At 34.3% G+C, this 27517-nt stretch overlaps 1 protein-coding gene and 1 pseudogene across 2 annotated transcripts; one reads left to right on the plus strand and one right to left on the minus strand.

The window, feature by feature from the left end:
• Nucleotides 1-485: 485 nt before the first annotated feature.
• On the minus strand, nt 486-14099 carry LOC128218610 (adiponectin receptor protein-like; annotated as a pseudogene).
• A 2923-nt stretch (nt 14100-17022) lies between these two features.
• Nucleotides 17023-27507, plus strand: LOC128217373 (uncharacterized). Of its 2 annotated transcripts, none has more exons than XM_052924498.1 (5): nt 17023-17224; nt 18698-20190; nt 20448-20598; nt 20865-21000; nt 21433-27507. In XM_052924498.1, the coding sequence occupies exons 2-5, from the start codon at nt 18764-18766 to the stop codon at nt 22104-22106; spliced, it is 2388 nt and encodes a 795-aa protein (XP_052780458.1). In that variant the 5' UTR covers nt 17023-17224; nt 18698-18763; the 3' UTR covers nt 22107-27507. The 2 variants fall into 2 exon arrangements, with proteins under 2 accessions (XP_052780458.1, XP_052780457.1); XM_052924497.1 differs by having other exon boundaries at nt 17024-17310.
• The last annotated feature ends 10 nt before the right edge of the window (nt 27508-27517 follow it).

A 27517-nucleotide genomic window follows, 5' to 3' on the forward strand; every position in this document is an offset into this window, starting at 1 on the left:
TAAACATCACAAATGGCTCAATAAAATGACAAGCTTATTTGTCCATCGGACACCATACTCAAAAAACCATGAGGTATGGATCCAATGAAAGTGAAAGACATAAATCATAGCCGTTATTCATAAAACGTCTGGAGTCGTTTCCTAACTTCAGAAATTTCCTCACTTGACATATAAAATGATTACTTTGTCTAAAATACTTTATGTTTATTAATTTAATGCAATAAACACAATTAAAGGTTAAATCTGCCTATGAAAATCTTCAGAAATCGACTAAAGCTAAGAATTGACTTGAGGTGTTTTATGAAGGCTGGGCAATATCTATAAATAACTCTTTCAAGAACATTTTCTTGAAAGGACATACATGCATGTATACAACATATCTGTACGTTCTTGTGTAGCTTCAAAATTCAAATTAGTTTGTTAATTCATAAAATTGATATAACACTACATGGGGGGTTGGGGGTTAATGATTAACATATATTCCATTTGAAAGGTTCACACATATGTATTAAAATGGTGACAAACAAACATTATCCACAATTAATGAGAATTGGTACAAACAACAAAGAATATAATACAGTTGGCAGATTGCAATGCTGTCACTTTTCTAGAATTGTTCTCATGTGTCAAGTTATTTATTTCTTACTTTTAAGAAAAATCTTAATGTAAACAAAACAAAAGGTCATTCCAGGGCTGAGTTCTTGAAGAATATGAAGCCTGAGATAAAAGCTGTCAGAACTAAATTATACTAAACTGAATTATCTCACTTTGAAGCAAAATTACAGAGAAGTAATTTGATACTTTTTATGTTCTGTGAACATGTTAAAGTCAGGGTTTAAGAACAATAATTTCAAAAGTTTAAGTTTTAACCTTATAAACTCTAGTTTTTTCCCGAACTATTAATATTCTAATTCATGTCACTCAGCATCAATATCAATGCAAATGTTTTTCATCAATTAATGTCAAACTTCTTCAATTTTTTTGGAAACTAGCAGTTTTGCACAAACATAATTATATGCTCAATTCAAAACATTACACTATTTTACAAGATAAAAGTGTCACTTTTAAAATTTACATACATAATTATGAACAATTTCATCAATTATGATTTATGTAGTGCACAACAAATTTAAAATAACAACAATTTCGAATGAAAGAATATATACAACATGAACAAGTAATGCGCTGGTGTGTGAGTTGGAGTTATCCACAACAGCTTTAATCACAATATTCTAACTATAATACGGTAATTCATAATTTGTCATTTGCAAGTTCTCCTTCATGCTTTTATCATCAAACATATACCATACATAATCATACATGTAGGCCTTTCCTGAAAGGATATTCTGAACTCTCCTTTATCTGACTATAGCCGTAAGACAGCTTACGAGATGGCTGTAAGACAGCTTACGGGTTGGCTGTAAGTCTGCTTACGGGTTGGCTGTAAGGCTGCTTACGGGTTGGCTGTAAGATGCTTACTGGTTGGCTGTAAGTCTGCTTACAGGTTGGCTGTAAGGCTGCTTACGGCTTGAACACTTTAAGGAGTTCTGTTTATATTCATTGTCTCCCTCCAAAACTGGAGGAAATGAGATAATACCAGTAGTATACCATATAACACCTGACTGCTGCTGGCATTAGTATAAAGATATATTGATTGTAATTATTGGATAATTGACCAATTAATCAAATGATTTGACGTACCAAAAGTTACCCAGTTCTACACAATTGATTGCAGATGGGTAACATACAACATTGGTCCTACACTTTTTGTATGATGCCTTTAATCAAAGAGAGATCATTTTTCAGATCTGTGCACCATGAAATAAGCTCTTTGTATCCATCTTGAGAGAAATATATAGCAAAATAAGAATGAAGCTTGCAACACTGTAAATAGTGTACATAGCTATAGAATATTTGTCAATAAAATGTGTCATGATTCCAAGGGATATGTGAATATATATATTTAGAATGAGTCGTGTGCAATAAATACTGTCTCAAAAACTGCAGTGTATTTATTTATTAATAGCGTGCATCATTTTATATATGTAATAATTAAATATGTCTATTTGTTCCACATAAACTCTATTCCATTTTCCCTAGAAATACTCATTAGTAAGACAATCCCCATTGCTGAGTCGGTAGTTGGCGATCTCTGTGATACCGTGGTAATGGACGAAGGCAGCGGCCAGCACAAACATGTGAAAGATCTGGTGACTCTGAAACTGAAATAAACACACAACATTCAGCTAGTTACAATTCAGTAATTAAATTTGAAAGGAAGGTGCACACATGGTATTTCTACATTACTAGATGATAGTTGATCACTGTAAATCTTTAAGGACCCACCAGTCCTTTAATATTTGTAAGTTTTCAGCTACAGTTTAAATACATGGTTACAATCTTGTTATCAGTAATTAATATTTTTCAGAAATGCATTATTTAGTATGTTGTTAAAGGTTTATCACTCAAAGTTTATGTTTGTTAAACATGTATTTTAAATAAGAGTGTCACTTAAGATGCTCTTGCATGTATCACAATATTATGTAGTGTATTGTAAGCATAAATAAACAAAATATAGTCTATATATCATTAGTTATTACTTGAATCAATTCAGGATTTTGATACCTTCAAAAAATACAATATGTGTTTAAATATATTTACAGTGTTTTTCTACAGCGCTACTTTAGCATTGACGCAGTTGCTTCATAGTTAGATAGCACAATAAAGTAGAGAATTATTCTGTTTTTGTATAATATGTACATGTCAAATGTTGTTATTTTTTGTATTTGTAACCTTTTCAATTGTGACATCTCATTCTATTGTTCATGGCCAATGGCTTATGTATTGCCGATATTTCAATAAAACTTGAAACTTTTCATTAGTGAATTATCAACAGTTTCAGTGTGAGTTTTTTAACCAAATTGTATCCATTCAAATGTTTAAAACATATACCTCTTTCCCAGACGTAAAAATAAAATTCCCAGTTTTATGTTATAAAACAGGACAAAAATGGATCCCGAAACTGTTTTCGTATGCAAATAAATAAATTGATAATATACATACATGTGTGATTTTGTTATCTCATGGACATGACTAGCATACTCAATCCCATATCTTAGTACATTTATGTCCTGGCCACGATTTGGAGGTAGCTTAAAGGTGGGATTAAGAAAAAAAGTCATTGCCACAACATATATACTTAGTTGTGAAAAACAAATAAGTCAATCATGGCCGCAAGATAACAAAGTCTTGACAAGACTTTAAGTCATGGTCACAACATACTGAGTCATAGGAACTACAACATACTAAGTCATACTGGGACAAGTCAGTAGGTCAATGCCATGAGATTACATGGTTTTCCCCACATGTCACCTCTATACTACCATAGACAAGGAGTGTTACTAGGGTATTACCCTTTGCCAGTATTCTTAATGGATCTTATCCTTTTCCTTAGACATGCCTCGGTGATTCCATTCAGCCTATTGGTCAGCTAAATATACAGGCCAATCAAATCACCTAGTTTCTAATCTTAAATTTAACTTCAATCTAAGTTGCTTATTGAATGTGGCCCCTGTTAAATGCCTTCAAACTAAACCTAATACATGTCGATCAAATTCAGAATTTGTATTTTGTTATATATATTCTTAAGTATCCTAAATGAAATAACAGAAACTAAATCAATATTTAGTTTCTTATTCATATAAGCTTATTTCACATTCAAATCATGCATTTTTGGGGTATTTTTTTATCAGCTTTAAATGAAATGTCTGGAGAGAAAATGCCCCATGGTGTGATCAAGGAAGCCTCGCAAATTAATAAGTAATTCACTTCACAGATTTCCAAGACACAAGTACACATTTTCTCTTCCAAAATACAGACAACAATTATGCAGTTATTCAACTAGATTTACAGACTAAATGGCCCCATCAGCTCAAGTTTGGAAAAAAGTACAAACTGTCTGGAGAAAAAGTTTTACATGTCTGAGAGAAAGATGTGATCAGGCAAAATTGCTATGTACAGTTTTGGCAGCCAGATTCATGGTTTTACTAACATAATTGGATTTGGATCGCCAGACATTGCACAGCAATGTGAAAAAACAGGAAAGTTGTTCTCTATTCCTGATATCAACCATATCTAGTGGTAGAAATGCTCGCTGAAACAGTTTTCCACACAGTGTCATGAAATGGGAAACATTAAGCTCAAATGTCCAACTTGTGTGATCAACTGCTCACAATTGCTCTAGTAAGAGAAAAACTTGTGAATTTGGTCAATAATTCACAATTCAAACAAATAAATATGACAAAACAGATACTTTAGGTTTTCAATTTTTTTTTCATAAACATTGATACTAATACAATTCCAGTTTCTGGCAGTGAAAGGGACACAACATAAGAATGGCTATTGCAATCTAGCTTGTGATTTGTCATGCCCCTATATTTCAATAGAAAGGAGTTTGTGAGTGGACAACTTCATGAATGAGGCCAGCGCAGCTGTCCAGCTGGGATGATTTCGTAACAAGTATCATCGAACGATATTGGATTCTATTACCGCCTACTTTAAAGGCAAACAGTCAGCTTATAAATATTCAATCATTAATTTTTGCCTATTTTAAAAGCCACAGTATGACTATATCATTAACTAGACCATGAACTCATGATCAAGTTGCTGGATGCAGTCTTGTTTGTCAATGAACATATAACCAACCATTTCTGAATACCATAAAAGCCTAATCCATAGCACTGACTGGGGTAGCCAGCCCATTTGAATCCTTTCTCAAATCAAGTCAGAAACTGGAATTGTATCGACAATGTACATCCCTTAATAATATGCTCTCCGCTGGTCTACACAACCAATTTTACTCTATCAATATGCATATATTCTATGCATCATTCCATATTGATTAATTTTTAAGTGTGACCTTGAACTTTCAAGTCGGAACACAAATTATTTTAAAATCCGTCTGTGCATAACAAAATTACAGCCTGAACACAACCACCTACACTTTATGTGCATATGTTTAGCATTCCATGACATTTAACCTCTAAACATGACCTTGAATTTTGAGGTAGGATGTGTGTCTTGTACCTGACACCACGTCTTGTACCAAACACATGTGCTATGACCCTCCCTGTATGACAAAGAAACAGCGCGGACACAGAAACCCAAATCATAATGATAAATCTGTATGTGTGACCTTGACCTTCGGGATAGGAACTTGGGTTTTGCATGCAAGGCGTCCTCTGTATGTACCAAACACATGTGGCAAGTTCTTTTAAAATCACTCCCTGCATGCCAAACTTACAACCACGATACGGAAAAGCAGACAGAAAAACAATGTTGTTTTAATATGCTGATCTTCAGGACATAAAAATCAATTTCACCTTGTGAACACCAAAAGTAGACATTGCACTCATGGCCACATCACTCATTAATAAATCTTAAGGTGCTTACTTAGTGAAATGCATTGTGACCTTACTCTGAAACAATCCTCTATTTCATGACATTTTGTTGACAGAAATACCTACCCAAATATCAAATTTGCCAGGAAATAACCTCTCTGGAATTCTGATGGCATATATGAGAGCCCCAACAATGTAGAGTAAACCCATCAGGGAAAGCCAGCCGAGAGAATGCTTGTTAACGGCCTCCCAGAACCCGTCTGTTATCACAATATGGAGGGCTGGTATCACACCACTCAGGCCAAATGCGATAAAAACACCTGCAATACATATACAATGTTCATCAGAGTTGGAGCAGTTCATTTATACAAATGTATATTAACCAGGGCTGTCTCTCACCTCTAGCAAAATAGGGTCAGGTCCTCATGATGATTTTGATAGAAAAAGGGATTTTTAAAGATGCACTCTTATTCCCAAATTAGATAAACCATAATTAATGATATTATTTTGATATTTCAAAATGGATGACCAAATGTCAAATACAATGGTTCTTATGAAGGATACCGAGTTAAATTTGAAATAAATAAGAATAAAACATTGTATTTCTACCTTATGAGACTATAGTAAACCACAGTAAATCTTTTAGCATTCACCAATCATTTAATATTTTTGCGCTTTAAGCTATTTTATACACGGTTACAATATTGTTATCAATAATTAATATTTTCCATAAATGCATTATTTAGTAAGTAGTTAAAGTTTTATCACTCAAAATGCATGTGTGTTATTTATGTTTGCATTGATTTTGAATTAGATTGTCACTTTCAATTGACACAAATACATCTTATTATTATTATTAAAAAATAAAATTAAGTGTAAAAAAGCATTTTGTTTTATAGGCGATATCATTAACATTTAATAGAAATAACTGAATTCCAGTGACAGCATATTGCGCACCAATAAAAAAGAATATATAATGGCCATTTTGTGTCTGGTGTATGATCCCCTTCTTTTCTTCAAAGTACAAACAATCACAAAATTGTAGAGAAATATTTATTTTAAAGGTGGGGTTTGGAATTGAATAATAGCCAGAGAATAAGAAAGACAGCCCTGTCAATTTGTTTTGATGAAATTTAGTAACAAATTGTAATCCAGTGATATTTTTCAAATTTTGCCTTTGTTAAGCATTTAATATTTTTTATGGTAACATCCATGCCTATACTAATTTTCTATAACAAATTGTGTTGTGAAACATACATGTAGCAATGCCAAATTCTGTATTGATTGATATTATAAAAGTCTCACAATTGATCATAACATAGGCTTCTAGCACCATTTTCTTTCCAGCTTTTGTGAATTTGCAGACTTAAAATGAACCTTCATGAACCGAACCATTCAGTTTTTAATTTACATTTTGTATCTCCAATTCTTATAATATCACGAACACAACTAAAATAATAAAAACTATTCTCACATGTACTTTCCAACATAAAGATATTTAATAGCAAAAAAAATGTTGGCGTCTGAGAGGTACCTATACATTAATACTATATTACAAAGGTACTGGATTATACATACCTGCCCGTAAAGGTCTGAACCTAGGCTCACTGAATTTACTCCAGAGAGACACAATGATACACAGAGTTCCGAGGCCGAAAGTGAGAGCCATGTAGATTATCTTCACCCCCAGCTTGCAGTAGAAACCATAATGAAGCCACGGGACAAAAGACCCCATTGTCAGTATTGCTATTCCACAGTAGTCTAACCTGGACAAAAAAAGGTGTCAGATTAAGTATGTGAACCTTGCTAGTTGCTTCTAATATTATACAGTATAATAAAAAAATAACTAATATTCATTAAACTTAGACCAATTTATCTTAAGCAAATAATTCCCATAAAACTATATGCAATGTGTAGCTAGGCAAATAACTCTGGTTTTAATAATTATCAAGAAAGCCATGAAGAAAAACTGACACTCTTTGGCTTCACATGTGCCGTAGGGGACATACAGGAAAATTAGTTTATGTTGTTTTCAAAATATAAAAATGAAAAATGTGGCGAAGCTTATTAAAAGAATAATGTAATTGGGTTATAATCATACTTATTAAACAGTTTTCCAACTCCTTGCGAATGGTTGAAGACTGTATGGAACACCCATGAGAAGCCCAGACAGACAATTGCTCCCACAAAGAAGGCAGAAAACACAGCTTTCTCCTGCCACTGGATCTCAAACGAGGGTCGAGTAACAAAATAACTGGTAATGCCTATAAAGGCTATCATGCCTGAAAAAACAAAGGAACAGTAAGGGTGAAATTCTGCCACAAACTACATGTTCATCCTACAACCAAGTAAGCTTTAATGCCTGCATGACTGAACTGAATATCATATAATCTCTTTTTCAATCAATAGTTTTTATTTAAATTTATTAGCAAGTATTGTCAACATAAAAGCTCAAGAAACCTACAAGTTTGATTGTTTTCTGAATAGTTTAAGGGTAACCATACCCAACAGATGTGTCCAAATATTGCCTGTCTCCGTGTGCACTCTGAATATGGACTTGAAGCAGGCCAGAAATGAGTTTGTAGGTAAACGGTGTCCCTTGTGCAGGAAGTCATTATCTCGGAGCCAGTTGGGCAAGGAATTATGATGGACAACCCTCCAGCCAGCCTCCCAGACTTTTTTACAAACTCCTCGGCCTGCTCAGCAGCCCTGCAGGGGGCCGTGAAAAAGTCCCCAACCCTTGAGTGAATCTCGGAGTCATCATCATCATCTCTTTCATTGTCTTCTTCCTCTACTTCTTCTATTACATTACTGTCATTTTGGCCCTGTACGAAAAAAGGCAGTTAAGATATCGTGAAATACAATCAAGTGAAAGTTTGAGATCTGGTGACTAGGGTTCCCACTGGCCATCACCATTGTCACCATGAATTTGTGACAAAATCATGAAAGTGGATGCAATTTTTAAAATATTGTGTTTTTTTATGGCCCAATATTATTTGTATCATATGTAGGAGTTTAATGTGTAGAGGAAGAACATAAAAAATATATATTCTACTGATAAAAATAATGCAAACACACTTTGACCTTAAAATAAATTGATAAATCAGTCCTTTCACTTCCGACATCAGATGAAATAAGAAAAAAACTGCCATAACTTTATCTATAACATATTTTGGGTCATAAATGTTACATATTAGTAATCAGTTAGTAACACACTTTAAAACGATGCCCAAGTTATATGGGGTGACCAGCCACGAAAAATTAACATTACTAGTTACGAATGGCACGATGAAACGACAAATATATTCTAACAAACATATTTCTATATTGGATACCTCAAGAAATGATAACAGAGAAACTTTGAACAGATTGTTAATAACTTTGTAAATCAACAGCCTTGTAAATGGTGTCATAGTAAACTTTTAAAGGTGAAAAATAATATGACATGCTCATATATTTAAATAAGCAGTACTGCAGATCACAAGCTTCATTAAAGACTTGAAAGTTAACAATGACGACATAAAATTGTTAACTTTAACAATATTCTGAACAGTCGCCCCACTACAGGCTAAATTTAACTAGCACTTCAATGCCAAATGAAAGTTACAATAAATATACTTCCTTACAATCCCATAAACATGATTATGAGAATCAAAATTTAAAAGCATGGGAAATATGTAATCAAGTACAACGTATTAACTGTCTAGTAAGACTAGTATTATTCAACTTTCCAAACAATTTTGAGCGTTTTGAAATATATTAGCAATATGTTTATGTTGAAATCTTAAAATGCTCAAAGCCCACACACTGAAGCAATTATTGTAGTACATGCTGACCTTTCCAATTCTGCCATGACCGTAATGGCTCCTTCCTCGATCCTTTGTCCATCTACCTGCAGACCCTAGGCTGATAGCATCTTCGTCATACTCCAGGTCTTCATAGAGATCACGAATATCATCTGTTGAAACAGGAACCGGAGCCCATTGAGGTTGTATCATTATGGGTGCCTGATCGATGATTATTTCACGACCAGACATCACTGCAGTTTGACCTTTTTCAACCAGTACCTGAATTCAATGATCCTATTATAAAAATATATATCATATAAACGAGCCATTTAAAATGGCAAACAACAATTACAGTCAACAAAATTAAGACAAAGTGGAATACAGTATGTTCATAATATGTAAGAGATTGTACCCCACATGTCAGAATACAGACTTTTTATTTTATTTGATCAAAGCCAATTTTGACTGCAATTAAAATGACAAATATAAAAACAGATTTATTGGGTTGGTTATTTCAACACAACTACTACTAATACAAAGATACTTAAGTTTGGGAACCAATTCTGTCCCATTTCACTGTGCCTTGTCTCATAAGGCCTTAGAGCTGACTTTCTTTTAGGACCCTGGTTCTTAAATATTTAAAAAAAAAAAAAAGAACTAACCAATGCTGGGATTCGGTGCCAGAGGAGGGTTACCTCATTCTGGGTAGTGAAGTTTATTTAGGCATTGAAACTGTTATCTAAACACATCAAAATGTCGTAAATTTTCAGAATTTTAACTTTGTTTTTTAAGTGCACTTCAAATAAAGCCATAATAGGTCTTAATAAATTTCTCCACCCATGTCTCCGATAAACTTTCATCTTTGCTTACAATTACAGTTTTTAGTAGGGATGGAAACCGGATACCAAATCGGTATCAGGATATTCGTATCAAGTATTCGAATACTATTCGGATACTCGTATCAAATTGTTTTCATAATAAGTAAATTTCCTATTATATGTCACCTACCTTCTGATATTTGACATAATTGTTCACTTAATTTATAATACGTCATATGGCATTTTCACTTTTTCATTCATTCTTTCTCAGTCTTAATAATTTATAATGTTATAATCAAAGCTAAACTACTCATTTTACGTCATAAAACTCATGATGAATACCTAATAAACAACTCGCGAATTTGATAGTCACTTCGGCCGAGGTGGTTGCTTGGTTACTGCCACGTGCCTTCGAGTTTGTTATTTATCAGCAGGTTTCCGATTGTAATTTTATTTCATTACATTGTTTGATTTAATGCAATACCTACAATTTCTGCGTGTTTTGTAATGAAGGATATAATTGGGGAAAAGATAAGAAGACAAAAAGACGCTCTGATTTTTCTTTATTTACATGCGTGTACTTTTTTATTTATCATTAAACTAATGTTTACACACAACAATTTACCATCCTCGGATTTTGAGAATACTTCCGAACACTTGAAGTCAATGTTGGAGGCATATATCCATAGTCGTGATACAGGAATAACAATTAATAATTCAAGACACAAGTACAAGATGCAAAATGATGGAAATTTGATTGAAACGTGAAAAGATAAACAAATTTGTTTTTGTATTTATTGTTCAGATAGCAATAATTTCTTCATGCATATTCATCAAAAATATGATGCATACGGTCATTAATAGCTTTGATTGCACGACCCTTAACTTGTGATGGACGATCAATTCCTACGGATTAATGATCAATCCGTTTAATATCAAATAGTGCCAATTAGTGTCAATTAAGCACATCTGAGATCATAAAACAACACTTGTCATTGTAAATAAGGTCATAGAACTTCACAGGGTGCTGCAGAAGGGCACAATATCACGCCTTGTGCAAACACCCAATTAGCAGACGATTTGTGACACATACCCGCTTCGCGACAGACACTGTTGATCACCTGAAATATTTCATCTGAAAAGTTTTATACAATTGCTATGTCTCTGCTTAGCGATTTCATTGAAATTTTAATTTTTAACGAATATTCGAATACCCATTTTGGTATCCGAATACTTGCGTGATATCCGGATATCCGGATACTCGGATATTCGCTTCCATCCCTAGTTTTTAGCTCTATTGCACTTCTCCTAGTGGCCACCATGGTAATGTTATGTATGCCTGTCTAGGCAGCTTCAGCTCCCACCTCGATCTTTATTACTATTTGATCACTGAAAATATGCGCAGATCTACCTTGTAGCTGCTCCCCTGGTCTTATTTTAAACGGCCATGCTCTTGATATCTGCCCCATCATCAAAAGTTGTGTACCCTTCAACCTTCTCCCCAACATGATTGCCGTAAATTGTGCATTGTAACCATTGTTATGGTCTCCAAGAACTTTGCATCCAATGACTTTGATACTGCTCCTGTGCAGACAATTATACTAGTATGTTGGGGGTGTTACCGCCCCTGATTCTTAAAACTATGAGCCTGTCTGCATTGATCCATTTAGGTCTCCAAGGTTTGCCACTCTTCACACCTTTTTCCTCGGCTTAACCAAATAGAATTCATCAATGCTTAGTCCCATCAACAACAATACCCCCCATGAGATTTGAATGCTGCCAATACTAACGATCATGTTGTCATAATATGTTCCGTCACTAGAACGTTTGTCTATGTTTTGTTAAATCATCATTAAAATCCAACTGTTTTTAATATAATTAAACCTAGTGCATGCTCATATTTTTGTCTGATATTAAAGAAATGCTCACATTGGTCGTCAACAGTCACAGACAATAAGAGATTAAATATAGTTCTGTTCGTGTTCAGCACATAAGAAGAATGACTTGCATACATTTGGTAAGTGGCACAAGAAGCTCAACAGAGACTGTGAACGACCTTGACACCTTGACAAACACAGACGGCATTTGTGATACAGATATGTTGTTGATACCAGGTGAGATCGGGCCCTTTAGCAGCAGTCATAGCAATAAAGTCAAGGGTTATATGCCACATCAATGTGGCTGGGTTCAAACAGAGGATTTCATACTAAATTATTTGTGGCATACACAATTAAGCATTATGATTAAATATTGTAACTGCAAAAGCCTTGGACATAATTTTAGATGCACTAAATTCTACTACTCCAGAATCTGTGCAGTGTGCACTATAACAGCCTGAGGATAGCATTGATATAGTCTGTTTCGAAACTTCTGAAATTTATTGAGTGATATAATACAGTATACTGATCAAGTTGGATTCACTTTCCTTGCTCAATAAGAGAGATAAAGCCGATGTTTGAGGGTTTCCCCCCCAAGGGTCAAATTTATTCCCTCCCTTAAATGAGTAAAATCCCTGCCCAGTTCCTCTGAGGTGCTCATTTACCACAGAGTGTAATATGAACATAAGCATCGGAAATCATCCAATATTGTTGATTTTGTGACCCGGAAGCGGAACTCTGAATCTGATGAAGTGCTACTGTTGAGAGCAAGAAAATATTCATTCTTTTCAGATGTTATTCTTCTTATAACTATTATTACATGATATTTATAATTGGTAGTTCAAAATAGCAAGTGACATTTTGGGGAGTTTTCCACAGAAAAAGAATTTCACCCTCAGGTTAAAAATTTCCTTGACTCTTCTATTACTTTTGCTCCTTTTCCCGAAGTTCCCTAACCAATATAAAAATTCGCTAAAAAACAGATTCATTTTTCCTCACTACGACAACCCTGATGTAAACCCCTTTGAGAAACGCCATGATCGTGATTCTTTGGTCAACTAATCAGATGCTGAGGGCTGAAAATCCATGATTCATTTTTTTGGTTACTTAAGTGAAATTTGGCTGAGGGAAAGTAGGTCTTGCTCAATCATCAATGAGAGTATTTTATGTTGAAATTGTGACTTGAACAAGTTTCTGAATGGGTCACGGACACTACGGACCATGGACATTACGGACCAGACATTACGGACCAGATTTAGGGACACTACGGACCAGATTTAGGGACATTACGGACCATCTTCGGAAACTTACGGACCATGATTTAAACATATTGTTTTTAAATTATTCACTCATTATTCACTCATTAGTTTTTAATTTGTTAATCACGAATAAACAGCACATGTCACCAAAGCCACCATTCTTATCTAAACAGGCCCATAAAGTCTCGCACATGCTTTGAGCAGACTGCTTGTAGACCACTCGTTGGCATTAATATTCACATTTACAATTATAAGATAAACACATATTTCGTTCATTATTATTCACATTATTATATTTTATTAAAAATACATTGATGTTTAACAATGGAATTTCATTGGATTTTTCAGTTACATTAAAGATAATTGTCATACTGAGCACTCATATTGAAGTATTTATTAACAAATTTAAGACCGATGAGTGAATAAATTAAAAAAAAATGCTTAAAAACATTATAAATCATGGTCCGTAAGTTTCTGAAGATGGTCCGTAATGTCCCTAAATCTGGTCCGTAGTGTCCCTAAATCTGGTCCGTAATGTCTGGTCCGTAATGTCCATGGTCCGTAGTGTCCGTAATTCTTCTGAATATATAGCTGATTATAGCCTATATCGGAACCAAGTAACACAACCTAAAAGATTAGGGGAATGACAAGGCGTCCAGGGCTTAAATATTTCCCCACCTCACAAAGGTATCACATAGGTAGGTCTTCCATTTATGTAATATACTTGTCAAGACAAATGAACAAGTGACCTAAGTCCTAAAGCACCTCGTCATGGATTGGTGGAGATAACATTAGTTGCATTCAATGATGGCTGGACGAAAATATGATAAGTAAATTTATGGAGATTGTTTAAAATACCTTTAAAAATTGTCCGTTACGGGAACATGATCAACTGTTCTGTGTAAAACAATTATTTACAAAATATTTTCTGAACTTCCGGTTACGGCCAACTAAGGACGTCAAAACAATTTTAAAAAAAACAACGAGATAACCCGGATACTTCAAATCATTTACAGATACAGTAATTACCGGATTTTAAGGACAAGTGAATAAATTGTGGATGGATTTTAAAAAAAAACAAACATTAAGTAATTCAAAACAAAGGTAAAACTAGTTTGGGGGGTTTCATACATGTTTACAAAACCTGGAAAATACATTTGCCCATTTACACTGCAATATAGCCTTAACTTACATGGACAGAAAGAATATATTTAAGAATCCCTGATGTGTAGTGTCAGCCGTATAATATGTTAGAATTGCTGTTGTTTGGTGATCCATTCATATAAAATGTTACCATGATTACTCAGAACTGCTAATGAATATTAGGTTCCGCCTACTCTCTAATGTTAATCTGATTACTGCTGCAGGCTTTTGTACATAGGAGAGTTGTGTTTACTATCATGAGATGTAATCGATCGTTATTAAAGTATAAAACATTGAATTGTGTTTATATACACTGACCACCCAATTACATAACAGCTGTTGCACTAGATCACAGGTTCAGACGTACATTAAATGTATTATTAAAATATGTTACGAGATTTTTTATTTGGCCAGATTATCCATCTTGATGAAAAACAAACAGAGTTGAATATCTTTTCCACTTCGTATGTTAATGCTAGCATACAGCTAGTTATTTTTCTAAAAATAGTTCATTTGAATTTCTGCAAAAACAGCTTTTACGGATTAAATTCAAACCCAAAATAATTTCAGTTATGATGAGTGTGGTCATCTATTTTGTCTAGAAGAAACATAAATGTAAATATGTAAAATATATTTACTGTCATATGTTGTTATTTAGAAAAAAGGGCCAAAGTGTAACTGTAAGTCATGGGCAACGGTTATGTGTACTCTTTTACAGTCTTTTGGTTTTCATTATGCTTGGTTAAATTGAGGTGTTTGTGATGAAATCAATGCTACATGATACATTTATACAAAACTGGATGTCAGAGTTAAATATCTCATCGCGAGCAAGAACTAAATTAGAACTAGATTAGAAGCTAAAGTAGTAAGATTGCATGAACCTGAACCAATTTTTTTTAAGATAGAAAGTGGAAATAATGCAATGAATTGGAAGATGAATTTCGTTTTATTATTAAATTTCCTCTTTGTATAAATACTTGAAAAACAGATCAATATTATTGGAAAAAGACCAAATGCAGTCAAATAATGTAAAATTTAATATAACTTTAGCGAAGTTTTATTCATAGTCCTTCCAAATTCAGAAATGTGTTCTATTAATATTATGAAAATACTAAATATGTACATCCACAAAAACACTTTCAAACACACTGTCCTCTCGCTATCGCATACTTAATTATTATTATGGATTACACAATATGTATATTCATCAATATTTACAAATATTTTCATTTTGTAATCTGTCCAATGATTCTTCTTTTACTTATATATAATAATTTTTGTTTTTATTTCTCGTCCACTTAATTGTGAATATATAAATATTGTATACTCAAAGTCATTGACCTAATTAATGTCTTAATGTCTATATATATTGTTAATAAATTGTCTACCAAATAGAAGTGCTGATCGAACGACTTCGTTAGTTAGTACGCCAATCACATTGCCTCTGTTTTTGCATGATATAAGATTACCAGTCATTGATATGACCATTTATGGATAGCCTTTAAAGTTTTAGTCACGAGTTAGTGTGTGTTCTATCATTTTAAAATCATGGGGGGGAAATAGCTAAATAATTGTCGTCTTTAAAGAGATGGGTTATAGTTAAAAGAAATTTTGCTATATCATTGACGTAAATAAGGAAAAAGGAGAGGACCTAGCACGGATCCTTGAGGGACACCATTTCCAAGAACCTCGAGACAGGTTATATCTAAAAGTGATTATGATATATCATTGACGTAAATAAGAAAACGCAGAAGACTTCCGGTCCTAGCTTGAGGGTCACCACCTCCAAGAGCCTCGGTGTTTACTTGTTACATGTATACATGCTTTTCCAGTCTTGGCTGTTTGAAATTGTAGGACTTATCATACTCCCAAATTGTCCTGCAATCTGGACTGTTCGGTACGAAAATAATGATCTCAACTGACATGTTTTCTTATATAAACTATTTTTGTTCAATTTGTTAAAGTTCTTTAGATAGATATATATATAGTTTTAAATGATTGAAATTACTTTAACGATCATATACTTTTGGTGTAATTCTTGAAATTATGGATGCACATGGCTTTATAAGGATTATGCAGATCATATCAGTTTGAGTTTTTGGCAATAACATCAGCAAAACCATGCAAAATTAACATCAAGTTTGACAAATATAGCCAAAAAGAAGGAAAAAGCGTTAAATGGTAGAGCGGCGCTACTGGGGTTCCGATTTTGGCGGCGTTTAAACACATGTATCGTTGAGTACGCCTGTAATCTGGGAATAGATTAATCCTACCGTTCCAGCTGTAACAAAACACATGATACTCTGTTAACGTTCTCGATGTTATTATTTTTATTTTGAACTTTTAATACATATTTTAATACTCCACTGTAGTCGTCCATTTGTCAGTGTCCCATTGATTCCTGGTCAATTATTGATTAGTTTAACGTGTAAATATCGGTATGCTTTTATATATATCTTAAACCAGGCAGCGTTTGCCATTGGGTCGAATTGAACAGGCCGAGATGGTAATTGGTCCGAAATGACAGGGATATCCAAAAAAAATCTGTTCGATTTAGCGAGGTTATCCGTATGATCCGGGTTTCATACCACCCAAAACAAAGACATTCGGAACCCATCGGCCATCTTCAATCGTTGTTTTCGATGGGAAATAGACTAGTACTCTTCGTTACTTTTTGATAAAAATCTAATTTTTGTAGAAAAGAGAATAAGGGTACCAGTCTAATGATAAATGTTGAGCTGTTCCGAATGTTACATAGAATCACGTGACAAAGAATTTCGTAACAAATCCAGACAACCTAGAGGAAAATCCCCTTTTTGACATATTTTTAAACTTATCCTAGACAGCCGATATATAATGAAAGGTGCTGTTATCGGTGATCAGTACCACTGATATGCAAACCTTACCTAAAGTGGATGTTTACTTAACTAGCACTAACAGGTGAATTGTGTTTCGTTATCAGTCTCGTTCGTACCCGGAAGTGATTGTTTGTAGCAAGAGAAAGATACGTTTTAACTTTTACGTATGTAAGTAAATGAACTTTATTTTTACACATGGTTATTAGAATAAATGTTAATAGATATCGATGCCAACAACCGCATGAAGTATCACACTGTATAATCTCACATTTTGGCCATCATCATCATATTTATCCTTGTTTCAACTCGACTCAGGTGATATATGACCGATTTAGGGTCTTTTTGTTGATGCTTTTCTAGTTCTGAGTTTATGTGTCAGTGTATAGAAAAAAAGTCTAAAGTTTTTTCAGATAAAAAGATAATTGACCTTGATCTCTCACCTATCCCCAAAACTGTTATTTCCTGTGATGCACCCATCAAGTCAATATTTTTTCACTTTTCACAAACAAGCAGACGCCCAATGTGCATGTCAGTAATACTGGGAAAGGGAGTTGGCATCATTCAGAGATAGATAATTGACCTCCACTTAAAACTGTTTTGAGTGGGAAATTCCTGGAGGCAAAGAATTTTAAGAGCACAGAGAAAACAGCATAGAGACTTTAACTGAATTATGGTCATTGCGTAACCTTACCATATCGTAACCGCTCATTCTTGGTTATTTTGTAACCATTGTATTAGTCATATAGTAACCGTTGACAAATCGATTGGTCATTTCGTAACCATCAGTCAAACATTTAAATGATGGATAATACATACTTCAATATAAATAATTTTATTTTCCAAATACAAGTTAGTAAAAACTATAAATGTTGAAGTGCATTCTATGATTATTACTATCAAGGTGTGAACAAACAATGAAATTAAGTAAGACAACATTAATTGCAATCAATTTAATTAGCACGACTAACCAACATTTAATTCAATTAATAAAATGATTTATCGGAATGTTATATGTGCTTTTTATATGCTTATTATAAATATGCTTATGTTAAAATAACTTATTATAATATAAAAATATAGAATTTAAGGCTGTTTTTGTAGTTTGTATGCAGAATGGAATGTGTCATGGAACATGACGCTCAATTAAGTAATTGTAATTGTTAGCTTGTTATTAGCAGGAATTTGTGGGATATTTCCCTATTGTTATCTTGGTTGCTGTGCAATATGTATTAGGTATTGAGCAATAAACTTAACGAGGTTATAAGTGTGCCATTTAACACCTCGTTAACTGATGGTTACCAAATGACCAATCAATTTGTCAACGGTTACGAAATGACTAACACAATCGTTACGAAATAGCCAAGAATGAGCGGTTACAAAATAGTAAGGTTACGAAATGACCAGATCCCCTTTAACTCAGATTCTAGACAGCTCATCATGACCATAGGACACCAATTCCATTACTACAGTATTATTATCAACTAGTTTTTTTTTTTATCAGGATCAATTTTACTTTTCTCAAAAAGGAGTAACAGTAATACTTTTATCTTTCCAGCCATACAGGATAATATTTGAAGCTAAGATAGTCTGAGATACAAAACAATCATCCTACAAGAACAGGATGACTAAATTAAAGAAAGCGGCACACAAGCTGCATTTTGATGTGAACCTGGAGACACAGTCATCATATCACATTCAGTTTCTGAGAACAATTGAAGCTAATCCAAATCTTAAAAGTACTGCGTTTCTTCGCTACGCATTATACAGATATGAGACATTCTGGCTACCTCTGGCAGCAGAGCACCCAAAAGAGAAACTCTCAGCTCCCTTAGACATTGAATGGATCTGGCACTGTCATATGCTGTCCCCCAAGGCGTATGCACATGACTGTCAAAATATGTCTGGAATGGTCATTGACCATACTCTGAAAAGTTCTTCTGACTTCAAAAAAGATCAAACAAAAGCTCATACCTACTGGTCTGCAAAATATTCACCAGAGCCTTTCTTGCCAGACCCAGATGCTGTAAATAAGCCTGAGGTACAAAACTTTGCCTCAAAGTTATCTTATGATGTTGTCAGTGCCGCCTCGAGACAAGCGGTCTTCTACTACCAAGTGTCATTGCCTCACTATCAGGACAAACTGTTTTTAAAGAACAGTTTAGAGAGGTACAAACAATTTCTTTTCCTAAAAACAAAACTGCCCAAAGAATTTATTGTTCCTTGCTACGACATAGACCTGATATGGCACTCTCACCAGCTGAATCCACGTGTGTATGCTGCTGATACAAACAGAATCATTGGACATCTTTTTAACCATGATGACACTGTAAATGACAGAAGTGAAGGATCAAAATTGGCAAATTCAGACTTGAAGACAAGAGAACAATGGAAGCTACATTACAATGAGAATTTTGCTATGTTTGGGGCAATGTATCGTGGGCTACCACCAGGTGGCATCCTGTACAAATTGACAGGTGAAGACATCCTCACATTCTGCACTAAGACAACTCGTCTGAAACTTGACAAAGTCACATTGCAGTATGAGAAGCTCGGGCAAGCGAAATTCAAATACTTGCAAGTAGAAATTTCATCTGCAGCAAATGATAAAATATTGAAGACAAATTTCAAATTGAAATTACCCTATGATGCAGGCATGCAGCCTTTCTCTTGGAATGACATAGACATTGATTTTAAGACAATCGAATCCAATGTCCTGAAATTTGTTGTTAAGAAAAAGACTGGATGGAGTATATTTGGTTCAAAAGAAGTTGTAGGGTCTGGAAATATCAATATTCTCATGAAGATTGATGGTTATCCTTCATCAAGCCGTGGTGGGGACTTAAAGGAACAATTGAGCATTGGTCCAACTGTATTGAGTGTCACAGGGAACTACAGTCCTCCACATGCTGAACAAGCCCTGTTGTTTCTAGATGCTGGGAAGTATGAGAATGCGATTATCCCGGAGAACATCAAGTCTCTCTGGGGGCCGGTTGCGTTAGAGAAGCTGCCTGCAGGAGTTAGCAATCAGTGCCAAGTGGCATCTCATAGGTGGGTTCCATAACACATGCCTGTAATTTTAACTGATGGGTATTACTTCATTAGGCAAACTTTATTCATAAGTCTTATTGCTTTACATAATTAAATTTATTTTGCAAAGAGGAGATATTTCTGTGATAAAAACTGACTTTAACAATTCTTGAAATCTAGTAACATCAATCATTTTTGATTATGGATCTTACATATTATGTAAAAATACATTATTTACTCTTTAACTACATGTATGATGATTTTCTGGCATATTTCAGTTTGAAGAACCACATTGGTGTGAAGCATTTCACAGTGCGAACAATTCACAGTGCCCCATTGATGATGTCAGTGGTCCAGGTGTTCTACCATGACAAGATGGCCGCCATCGCTCACCTGGTTGCGTCTGACCAACTACCCCTACCAACTGAGGTAAAGGAGATATAATTAACATCATTGTTTCCTGAGCCTCTCTCTAGCACAGTCATGAAGTTGTTTTGATTTATTTGTGGAATAAACATGTCTAGAATACACTATGATGCATAATTTAAACTAATATGGCAAAAGAATTAATTGTGCCACCGGTATCACAAGTAGAGCTTGTAAAAATAAAGTTTAGAGGAGGTGCATGTTCACTTTGGGGGTGACTTACACAATTGTCTAACAATTGTAAATAAAATATATGAATTTAAATTCAGGTGCATGACAGGAATGGGTTGACATTAAACCCGAAACTTGGAGAGCGAGCAGTGCTCATTAAAAACCACACTGGGGACTGGGGCATACTGGTGGGCAGATGGGCCGGGCTCAAGAAAGGCGTGGCAGGCACCAGACGTAAGTATCTACAATGAAAACTGGTTTATTTGGTTTATACTAATTTCTTTTAGCTTGATTGTGACGTAAGCTGACAGCTTCTAGAAACACTCAAAAGTCTGTTTCCTGGGTTGAAACTATTTTGAAAGGCCTCTAGAATGATCCCCTGGTGGGGAACCCACAACCTCTTGAATGAGAGGCAGACACCTATTCCAATACACTAATTTTAGTTTTGATCGCTCACTTTATTTTTATTCATCAATTTGAAAATATGAAACTCCAAAGTCCTCAATGTAGATGATAGTTTAACATGTATTTTAAACGGTTCCATTATGATTCTTGTAACATGTAATAATTTGAATTCTTGTCAAGTGTTGTGTCCATGTAAAATAAACAAATGAAATATACTTTACTGAAATAACAAATTTAATTATACCTCGTTTATACTTTCAGAAAAACATGGTGTAAAGGGATCCCCTGGTACTTTGATGCTGAAGTTCTACAAAGTGAGTACTGGCAAGATTGTTTCCATAACTCTTGGCTACCTGCAGAACCGCTATGCCTTTAAGTTTGAGTCGTCAGAAGTTGATTTGATGAAAGGGATTCTGAAGATTGATACTGAATTAGGTGAAGTAGCAGAAAACCTCGCACTTGCCTTCTCTGTGTCTCTTTTGCATGTGCTTTGTGTCCCAAGACCGACTGGCTGGAAAGAGGGTGCCCAGGTGAAGCCAAAGTCAACAACTCGAGGTAAAAAGGCCGTCCAGTCTATACCCTCTGATGACATGACCTTCATTGTGGCTGCAGGCCTGCTGTATACCACGCCCTCCAACTATTACATCCAACAGCACTATGGAAGCCACATGTGTGCCATGTGTGGTGGTGGGGTTGTGGATTACAGCGATGGGTGGGATGGGCTACCTGATGGCGGTGAGGGTGGAGCGTGTGGAGGGGACGGGGCAGATGGGGCAGCCTGTGGAGGGGGTGGTGATGGTGATGGGGGTGGTTGTGGGGGTTGCGGAGGTTGTGGTGGAGGTGGAGGTTGTGGCGGAGGTGGAGGTTGTGGAGGGGGAGGGGGTTGTGGCGGGGGTGGATGTGGGGGTGGTTGCGGCGGTGGATGTGGGGGCTAAGTTAGGGAAGGTAAAAACTTGTACTCAAACAATGGTTTTCTTAGCGTCATTATTGTAGATTAAATACTTGTATTTGTATGTAACAGGTACATTGTGCCTATTAAGAAGGAAGGACAACACCATTTAATTTGTTTCTTCCCATTGCATCTGAGTATGATGTGATATATATGCTACATGTATTACAGTTGTTTTTATTCATATTTTAAGCATGAATCTGTTAAAAGTAGAGAAATATATTTTACATGTGTTCAGGAAATAAGTGCTGTATCAGTCCTTATGTAGTTTGGAATGGCAGTTAACGAGTTGGTAGAATATATATCATACCTTGAATCATATAGTTCTCATTGCAAAGATATGTTTACTTGATTTGCTTAGATGTGCAGTACATGAAATACCTGTGTTAATTCTGGGAATTATCAAAATATGTTAAATTGTTTTGCTTCTGTGCACAGGCATGTAGGAAGGTATTAAACATTGGGGCTGCAGATGGGTTGGATTGGGAAGGGGTGACCCACTGAGAAAAAAAATGAAAATTTCTACTAGGAAAGACCAAAATATAAACACTTGATAAAAATGTTAAGAAATATTTGCATAATTTTGGTAATACATAAATCAGGTTAAGGTAACAAAAGCCTAAAATTATAGGAAAATATATGTCTTCTTTCAAAATGATGTGAAGAGAAATTCATTTACATCTATGCAATCTTGACTAAAGCAAGTTTGGATCTTTAACTTTAAAAAGAAACATGCAAAAAGAAATGTGTGTCGACTACAATAATCACCCCAATTCTGGCAAAATCTAGATACCAGGAAACCTGTGATTGGCCCTGTCTGGCAATAGTATTACGCTTTGCCTTTTGTATCACTCAAAGGTGTGGAATGCATAGCAACTTTTCAAATACAAAGCAACATTGATAGATTCATGGGGCCTAGCTACAAGCCTGTTGCATGTACATGTTGTTTTCAGGGCCTGGAGTGGACTGAATGCATTATTTTTCTAACATCACTATACAATGTAATTATCTGTTACTTCTCAGTACAATATGATTTATAAGATGTAATCTGTTTTGGTGCACAATCTTATATTTTCATCCTCATGTGTTTTATTCTAATACAATAATGCAGGTAATTGCTTGGTGTTCAACAAAATGTTACTTTAACGGTAGTGCCAGTTCTCATTCTGCTCAAAGTAATATGGATAATATGGGTATATTATCGACGATAGCTTTCAACATGGGTAATCATAGATGTGCGAGGGTGCATGCAATACAGCACACAAAATGGAGTACCGGTAATGCAACTTTCTATTTGTAGAATTATTTTTTAGAGTTTTTTGGCTTAAAAGTGTTAGTAAGCTTTTTTGATTATATTGCAAGTTATATTTCATCAGCCAGTTCAGCCATCTTTCATAATAGTATCACGGTCATTTATGATGGTTGCACTTGATATTTTCACAAAACCTTATACCGGGAATACTTGCAGATCATTTCTTGTATATGTGTGTACCTACATTTTCATGACAAAGCCTGTTAAAAATGGCTGATAAGTGAATCGTTGTTTAAAGTGTTTTTCTGTTGTGATTTAAAATATATTTACTATGTGTTGTGGTTATTGAAATTAAAGTGGACCATATTGGTCTGTACACATTATTATATTCAATATGCAAATATGAACATTTCAAAGCCTTAGAATGGAAAGGTATTATTCAACTCATGATGTTGTGTTCAAAGTTAATACAAAAAACCAGAAAGAAAACCTGAAAATTCAATTTGGTTGAAATTGTTTCTCATTTTCAACTACTACCTCTATTTTCAATATAAAAAGTTTGAAATAGAACTATGGTTTTTAGGGCTTATTACATTTTCTTTATCTTTAAATGTTATAGTTATGACAGTTTATTAAATTGTTCAAATGTTTGAATTTGGTCAGTTAACAGATATGTTTTTACATTACTTATAATGATGATATCATGGCATAATTTTGCTTGGTCTTGTGTTCAGTTGTATTAAAAAAAATATATATATATGAATAACATGTATTTCTATTCTTAAAAACAGCCTGGGGCTTTTTTTTAAGATTACATGTATTTCGACAAAATCTAGTGAGGAAAAATTCCAGAGTACAATTATAGGGTACAAGCTATTTCTGATATCCCAGGGTCTGTATGTTAATTGATAAGTTGATTTATATATAGATATATTAATTATAAAGGGTAATTGTTTGTTTCAGATAAAGATGTGCAAATTTTTCACTGAGTGAGCACTAAAAGTAATATTTCTTGAATGGCTTTGCCACGAGTGAATAATTTACTTTTGGTGTTCATGAGGTGATATATATTGCAATCGTACAATCTCCACCGTTATATTTCAATAAATTGACAGAAAGTATGAAGTTGAGAATTATAAAACTGCATGTTGACAACTTTCTTTATAATTATACTACTGTTTGCAAGTGAACATTTGGTTTTGTAGCATTCAGTGATCAATTGTGGCCTTTGCATCTCCTAAAACCAACAAGTGAGCAACATCTTTGTCCTGTCAATTGTGTTTAAGCATTAAAGAAATACTTACTGCCAACTTCAGCGATTTGACATATTCTTATCACATTGAACTTACTTAGTGAAGCGTTGGCTCTAAATTTCTCATTTGGCTCTGATTATCATAGGATGGGATGATTGTCTTAGCTGGGGTTCTAATATTCTAAGCCTCACTTGGGAGTTGATTTATTGAACCTGAAGGCTCAGGTCAGCTCCCATTTAACTGGACTGACCCCTCTTTCTTCTCTCGGTTGTGAAGCATGTAGATGTCATACAGACTGCCTGCAGCCACCATTGAGCTGGTACATATTGACTGTCTTTTTGGTGCATAATTGAATTTGTCAGATTGATAAGCACATTTGCAAACAATAGTACTAAGTTATATAGATGAAAACGGTTTGAGTTTGTGCATTTAGGTTATAAATCTAATATTTTTTGTGGCTCGCTGAATTCCTGTTCATGAGTTATTGTGTTTTGTTATAGTTTTATAAATGAATGTTGTTTATTTTTACGATGTTTATATCATTTATATTTTATTTCTGGTTGTTATTGATGAGGGAATATATATTTGTATATATTTTCTATAGAAAATTAGGATCTGTCTTAAGATTGAGGTAATACTTTTTGCCATTGAAAGTTAACAGCCATTACCAGATTATTCTAAGATGTTTGTTTTATAACTACTAGCAGTTAGATAATGAAGTGAAAGGTTTTGGAAATTGAATAATTTATATGAAGCCTACCGGGTTCTTAAATGTGTAAAATATGTCTGGCTAGTTTTATAATAATTATGTTGTTGTTGTTGTTGTTTTTCTATAAAAATAGCCAGTCATATCTCTTTCAATTCCATGCAGAACAATATGCTCCCTGTACCATTAAACAAGATATGTGGCCTGTCCTTGTGGCTTGTAGTTTCCAATGCATTACTGAATGAATCTCATTGACTTTACCTTGAACATTTAACCACAAATAATAGTATCTATAATTTACCACAAAAGCTCGGTTCAACAAAGGGCTGTTTGATTTGTTATTTAAAATGTTAACTGCTTTGGGTATGGTATGTTGATAAACATATTTTTATTGAATTGCTTTTTAGCTCGACTATTCGAAGAATAAGGAGAGCTATACTACTCACTCTGGCGGTGGCAGTGGCGGCGGCGGCGGCGGCGTTGGTGTCACACCTTGGTTAAGGTTTTGCATGTAAGCACCTTTAAGTCATTATCTAAGTAAATACATCAGTTATTGCATTGAAACTTTGGATATGTATTCCCAACTATCTAACATACTAAATTAATGAAGTTAGATAACAATTATTTGAATATAATGCAAATAATAGGCCTTTATTATTCGACTTAGAAATTCTGGTTAAGGTTTTGGTGTAAGCACACATAGGTTAATATCTCAGCAACTACTTGAGGTATTGCATTGATACTTGATACAATGGTACTCAATCATCCAACCTACTAAATTAAACAAGTTAGATAACTCTAGTTTGCATTTAATGCAAATAATTGCCCTTTATTATTTGACTTAGAAATTCTGGTTAAGGCTTTGCGTGTAAGCACACATAGGTTAATATCTCAGCAACTACTTGAGGTATTGCATTGAGACTTTATACAATGTTAGTCAACCATCCAACCTACTTAATTAACCAAGTTAGATAATTCTAGTTTGCATTTAATGCAAAATAATTGCCCTTTATTATTCGACTTAGAAATTCTGGTTAAGGTTTTGCATGTAACCACATTTAAGTCAATATCTCAGCAAATATATCATGTATTGCATTGAAACATTAGATATGTATTCCCAACACTTTTTTGAATATAATGCAAATTATGGGCCTTTATTATTTGACTTAGACATTCTGGTTAAGGTTTTGCATGTAAGCACACATAGGTTAATATCTCAGCAATTACTTGATGGATTGCATTGAGACTTTATACAATTGTACTCGACCATCCAATCTACTTAAATAACCAAGTAAGATAACTCCAGTTTGCATTAAATTAAAATAATGGCCCCTTTTTTATTCGACATAAAAATTCTGGTTAAGGTTTTGCATGTAACCACTTTTTAGTCAATACTTCAGTGAATACATCATGTTTTGCATTGAAACTTTACACACAGGCTCCCATCTATTAAACCTTCTTATTTAATCAAGTAAGATAACTCTATCTTTTATAATATATAATTTTTGCCCCTTAATTATGCGACTTAGAAATTCTGGTTAAGGTCTTGCATGTTGCATAGGATAATATCTCAGCAACTATTTGATGTATTGCTTTGAGACTTTATACAATGGTATTCAACCACCCAACTTAATTGAATAACCAAGTTAGATTTATACTGTATTCTGCAAATAATGGCCCTTTATTATTAGACTTAGAAATTCTCGTTAAAATTTCGCATGGAACCACATTTATGTTAATATCTCAGCACACCATGTACCGGTATTGCATTAAAATCTAATCTAACAGTGATCCTTGCATGTTTTGCCAAAACGTTTCAATCCTTACATTGAAAAGCGACGGAATAGTCGAGTGCGCTGTCTCTGTGACAGCTCTTGTTTTCTATACTCTGGCATTCTTTTATTGCTTTTGTTATTGAAATAATTGTATAAACCATTTATTGTGCTAGATTTGTTAGACTCCTGTGATAGTGGATTGTTATTTAGAGATTTATCTGTCTGTTAAGCATAGTGTTTAGAAAATGACGCAATTTTCGCTTTTGCAACTTTCTTTTTTGGAAAGTATTGAAAATGTGATTTCTGTTATATTTTCGCATTTTAAATACTTCGCAATATACAGCTTTTATCTGTGTTGTGTTTTATTTCTGTACCTTATACAATAAATGTGTTGTACTCGATGTTATTTTG

Source organism: Mya arenaria, chromosome 14 (genome assembly GCF_026914265.1).
Source record: "Mya arenaria isolate MELC-2E11 chromosome 14, ASM2691426v1".
In the NCBI taxonomy this organism is placed as follows: domain Eukaryota; kingdom Metazoa; phylum Mollusca; class Bivalvia; order Myida; family Myidae; genus Mya; species Mya arenaria.

Bases quoted from the DNA above. Each gene is read 5' to 3' on its own strand.
- LOC128217373 (XM_052924498.1), top strand. From the start codon at position 18,764: ATGACTAAATTAAAGAAAGCGGCACACAAGCTGCATTTTGATGTGAAC. The intron at 20,191-20,447 runs GTGGGTTCCATA...GGCATATTTCAG, and splicing joins TGCCAAGTGGCATCTCATAG to TTTGAAGAACCACATTGGTG. The intron at 20,599-20,864 runs GTAAAGGAGATA...ATTTAAATTCAG, and splicing joins AACTACCCCTACCAACTGAG to GTGCATGACAGGAATGGGTT.